The sequence below is a fragment of the Cyclopterus lumpus genome, chromosome 13, assembly GCF_009769545.1.
Source record: "Cyclopterus lumpus isolate fCycLum1 chromosome 13, fCycLum1.pri, whole genome shotgun sequence".
Classification (NCBI taxonomy): domain Eukaryota; kingdom Metazoa; phylum Chordata; class Actinopteri; order Perciformes; family Cyclopteridae; genus Cyclopterus; species Cyclopterus lumpus.
The window spans coordinates 1,755,017-1,760,016 of NC_046978.1; the positions used below are offsets into that span (position 1 = coordinate 1,755,017).

The window sequence follows — 5,000 nt, forward strand, 5'->3', positions numbered from 1 at the left end:
TCTCTGCCATCCTGATTCCAGAAACTGCATAGATGTTCCACAACCCACCTGTAAATGTTGCATTAGGTGAGATAATGTATCATATTTGAATGAAATGCAAAGGTACATTCGTACATGTTTGTTTGTTCAAAACAACTCACTAAGACAAACATATCCTTAAGTCTTATTTGATACAGAAATACCGTAAAAAACTACACACAAATCAGTATTTAGGTCTCAAGGGCCTTTTAAGCATAAAGAGTGATACGAAACAATTTCTGGCATGTGTGATGTTGTGTTTGGTTATGTAATATAAAAATAACAAATACATGAATCAAGGTTGTTTCATTCTTTCTTTTATTTGATTAAAACCATCTAGTAGGAATTTTAAGAAACATCAAATTCTGAATAAGTAGGTGCAACAGTAACTGCAGCACAGTGTGTTTGTATACGTTTCTGAGAGTGCGTCTAGCTAGCCCTCGGTCTTGGTGCAGTCGTACGGTTTCCACCACTGTGCAAACTGGAGGACTTTCTTTCTCTGGTCATCAAAGTTCTCTCTGATCAACTTTCTCCAACGTCGTGGCTCCAAGTCCATCATGCCTCCGACCACTTCCTGCGAGGAAAAGAGGGATTTGGTCATCTTGAAATATTGCTGTAAAATGAACTAGAATCAATATGTGAATGCAGAAAAAAACATGACTGAAATAAAGAATAAAACCACTAAAACGTTTTTTTAAACAACATTGGCATAATACTAAATGTATAGCAGCCGTAGGCAAAATGTACGACTGCATTTGTGACCGATGTCATTAATGCACCTTTATCAAACCAGTTGTAGCTGTGAGCCAGTCACGCATGTATAGTTACATTTTATACAATTCCTGAAACTAAAGGGGATTGCCTTCTACTAGCTAAAGCCGTAGTACCAAGTATAACAGTCTTAATGGACACACCAACCTTGCCAAAGTAATGGGGGAATTTTTGTTCATTTTCAATGACGTGCGCAAACCCTCCCTGGAGTCCAAAGTCTACAGCAAAATAGGGCAGACCTCGAGGAACCTAAGAGGCATTAAACAAACAAGTACCAACACTCATTAGATTGGAGAGTACAAGAATCAGACAAAACCCAACAATTATTATAGAAATAACAGACAGGAGTAAAAGGCAGACTGATAGAAAGACAGACAAAGATGAAGCGGGCATACAGCGTGGCGGATGTCTTTCGAAGAGAGGTCGACGACCTTCTTGTTCATGGCCCATTCCTCATCACAATCAATGATAGCTTTCTGAAGGCAAACAGAAACGGTATTAACACACAACTCAAAACCTACCCCTACAATAACCAACTGCCAGTGTCAAACTTAAATGAACTTAATCAGAATGACGAGAGTCAACACAAACGCGTACAGACCTTAAAGTATATGGGTGCCATATCGCCCAGTTCTCGGGGCAGTGGGAGACACTCGAGGGCCATGTGTTGTCTTTTGCGTAAGTTCATGTGCGTCTCCATGAACACACAGTCCATCTCCTGGGACTCAAACATTCGCACCAATGTACGCCGGAACAGCTGAGGACACCAAAGCAACACCGAAGTGAACTCAATAAAATGTTAATCATTCTTGTTTGAGCTAAACATTGAAAATGAAAGCAGCGTGTGGTTCTCAACTGCATTTATCACGGCTGTAAAACGATTTTGATTTATATATATGATGACGTTGTCATTTGAGTATTTAGACTTGGAGCACTGAATGGCTAACCTGTATTTCTGACCACACGTCCTCATCCAATCCGGTGGCAGAGCAGTGATGCTGGAGTGGACAGATTCGACAGTGGCCCTCTGTCATCGATATTCCCGCAGGCAGGCTCAAGTAAACCTAGAAACAAGATGGAAAACACACCAAATGTATTAATGCATCAATTAATGTAATTAATTAATGAGTTATTATGTGCCGTTTTTCTTTTTCAGACCGGCAACAATTCTAATAATTAATTAATTGTTCTGATTTGCTCTCTGGTTTCACCTTAAGAAATATTAATATTTTCTGGTTTCCTTATTCTTCTATGATTGTGTACTGAATATATTTGGGGTTTGGGTAAAGAAAACACTTTTAGGAAATTATTAACATTTTATAGACCAAACGATAATCAACAGATTAGGCGATAATGTAAATAATCTTAATCTCAGCCCTATTTCAAGGAGAAAACCGGCATATGATGATATTAGAGAAATATGAACAAGTGAAATATTTGCATTTTTGCTTGACAAAAGACTTTGATTATCAAATTGTTGACTTCTCAATTAAGCGGCTAATGATTTCAGAACAAATTCCGACATCCTAAAACATTCAGTATTCAGGATCCCCTACCTTGCTCCCTATTGCCACTATGAGGTGCTTCTGGAGCTCTTGGCTGCTGAAGCACTGCCGGCATTTCTCCATGGAGGCAGCCAGCCTCCTACTCTCCCCGATGGCTCTGCTCCTCATCCTGTCCTCCTCCTTCCCCTCGCCCTCCCGCTGCGCTGCACTTGACACAAACATGTCATCCAGAGTGTAGTTGTCACCGTCTGTCTTGCCCATCATCTGGAGAGGCGAGTAAAGTAGAAGTGTTGGTGGTGGTGGTGGTGATGGAGACGACGGGGAGATGGAGAGAAGTGGAAGAAGAGAGAAATGGTGAGTGTTTTTTTTTTTTTTTTTTAAATCAATAAAAATTAAAAAAAATAACTTACTTAAGCAGTGATTCTCAACTGGTGGGTCGTGGGCAAAAAAGAAATGTTAAGAAAAGATCCTGTGCTTTTATTTTGAAGTGGATTTCTTTATGCAGCCTTCGGTTCACACTCCTTAATGCTGCATTCACACCAAAACTTTACTAGCACGAGTTTACTCTGCGGACTATTTGTGATCATTCGCTAGATGCGCCGGAGTGGCTTGATGCACATTGTTCGCGTTGCGTATTGACTTTGTATGTGATCTACTCACACAAAAGTCAGATTCAGTGAGTGAGTATTCTCCGCTAAAGTTACATCATTTCAGTCTTTTTGAAACTATTTCTCAGTAGTTGGACTTTTTTTATTTCATTTTTGTGCATTAAAGCCTGTTAAAAGTGTTATTGTATGTTGTATTAAGATGCACTTTTTTGGTTCTTAATTATAGTGCAGCTACTTGAGTGTAAAAGGGAATATTTCTAACTTGTTTTGTTTGTGTGTTGGCATACTGTACTATCTCAGGTTCAAACTGCACAATTTTTTTATTAAATCAATTTGAGAAGTTCAAAATGTTCTTCGCCCCAGCTTGTCATTCAGGGGCCAGACCAGTTGAGAACCACTGTACTAAAGTATATGGGTGGTATATTTAAGTAAATTATGGATAGCTTTTATTGATATGGTGACTATATTTAGTCTTGGTAGTCCGACTGCAGAGCCATCGACTGTCCTCAGAAACTGCTGGTATCTTTACTAATTGGTGTGTGTAGGTGCTGACGCAATATCCCTCCGACTGCCCTGTCAGTAAGTTGGTCCCTGGTGTGTGTTAACAGTGCGAGGCAGGAAGCCGAGTATCGACCCTGGTGTTTCTACGTCTGAGTGTTGTCACCATGGCGACCAGGCAACAGGTTGGAATCGTTGTGCATGGGCGAGCATGGCTGAAGTGTGTACGCATGACTCGCTGTGTAGGAGTGAGTGTGTGAGTGAGAGTGAAAATTGGATTAGTTTAGTGACAGTGTGGGAGGGAATGTGTGTGTGTGTCTGTGTGTGTGTGTCTGTAGGAGTGAGTGTGTGCAAAGGACTGCAATACGTATGCAGCAGCACATGCTACACTTGTCCAAGAGAGACTTTTTTATTTTCTTACTCACATACATCAGCCTTCAGTTTCACTGCTGATGATTTCTTTTCATAAAATGATAGATTATGAATTCAGCAAGTACCAGGAGAGTGGAAGGGGTTGACATTTGTGCAGACAATGCTTGTCTGCTAACAGACTTTGTCTCTGACCAATGGATACAACTGGTATTTATAGAAGCCCTGCCATGGTGACTGTAGAAGTATTTTTAGTGTCTTTGTAGGTGCAGAAAATGTGTGTATTTTTATACGCATGCATGTGAAATGAATATATGAGTAAGGCGAGTAATTGTGATTTTGCCTATGTGTGTGCCTGAGTGAGCACAGAGGAAGTCAAAAAAAGGGAAAACATGGACAGAGCCAAAGCATTTGTACTTTACTGCCATAGCAACTCCTTAAAATTACTTTGTCACACACACACACACACACACACACACACAAAGAAGTAAACAAAAAACAAAAGAGAAGACATGCAGTCTGGAGAGCTGTTGACAGACTGACACACAACCTGCCAGTACCCATCTGCTGCTGTACGTCTATTTCAAGCACACAGTGGAGGAGAGAGAGCCGCAGAGAGAGAGAACAAGTAGATGTCATACCACTAGTGGCTAGAGGAGAATGGATAACACAGAACCAAATGCATATAAATCTGACAAATCCTAAACATCCATCTTTCCTAAAGGTTTCCAAATTTGATTTGTCAAACAATGGAACCGTCAGTATGTATTCGGGGAGCAACATTGTATTGTTTTTAACACATTTTCAGGTCCAGCTGATGAAATCAGTCCAAGAGCGACTTCCTTCTATTGCCTCTCCCACATCATTTAAGTAATACTTGACTAACAATGGATGAGTTAATAGTTCATAAAATAGGCTTTATAATATGACTCCAAAATAACTTTAAAACCAAGTGAATGATGATCTTTTAAATAAAGACGATGATCTGGATACACTTGCGACTAAAACAGCTGACGAAAGCCAGAGTGCAAACCAACTTGATCCGTCTAACTTGAGCTTGCCAACTTCAGGTACAAACAGTTCTGTCCTACATTGATGCATTATTTTCAACCCAACTAAACTAATCTGAGCACAGCGCTATTTTCAGCGCTATTTATCAGTCTAGATCTTTTGGGTTTGAGTTGCTGAGTGTTGGAGATATCAGCCGTAGAGGTGTCTGCCTTCTCTCGAA

General features: G+C 40.2%; 1 protein-coding gene across 1 annotated transcript in view; it reads right to left on the reverse strand.

Annotated features, from left to right (window-relative positions):
• Nucleotides 1-313: 313 nt before the first annotated feature.
• The window catches only part of cwf19l2 (CWF19 like cell cycle control factor 2), a 17,730-nt gene continuing 13,043 nt past the window's right edge, over nucleotides 314-5,000 (reverse strand). Inside the window, exons 15-20 of the mRNA XM_034548907.1 lie at nucleotides 2,346-2,558; nucleotides 1,737-1,853; nucleotides 1,391-1,546; nucleotides 1,185-1,265; nucleotides 937-1,038; nucleotides 314-592 (exon numbers count right to left, since the gene is read on the reverse strand). Of these exons, the coding sequence (XP_034404798.1) occupies nucleotides 452-592; nucleotides 937-1,038; nucleotides 1,185-1,265; nucleotides 1,391-1,546; nucleotides 1,737-1,853; nucleotides 2,346-2,558 (810 nt within the window). The 3' untranslated portion in view covers nucleotides 314-451. The remainder of the gene's footprint in view (nucleotides 593-936; nucleotides 1,039-1,184; nucleotides 1,266-1,390; nucleotides 1,547-1,736; nucleotides 1,854-2,345; nucleotides 2,559-5,000) is intronic.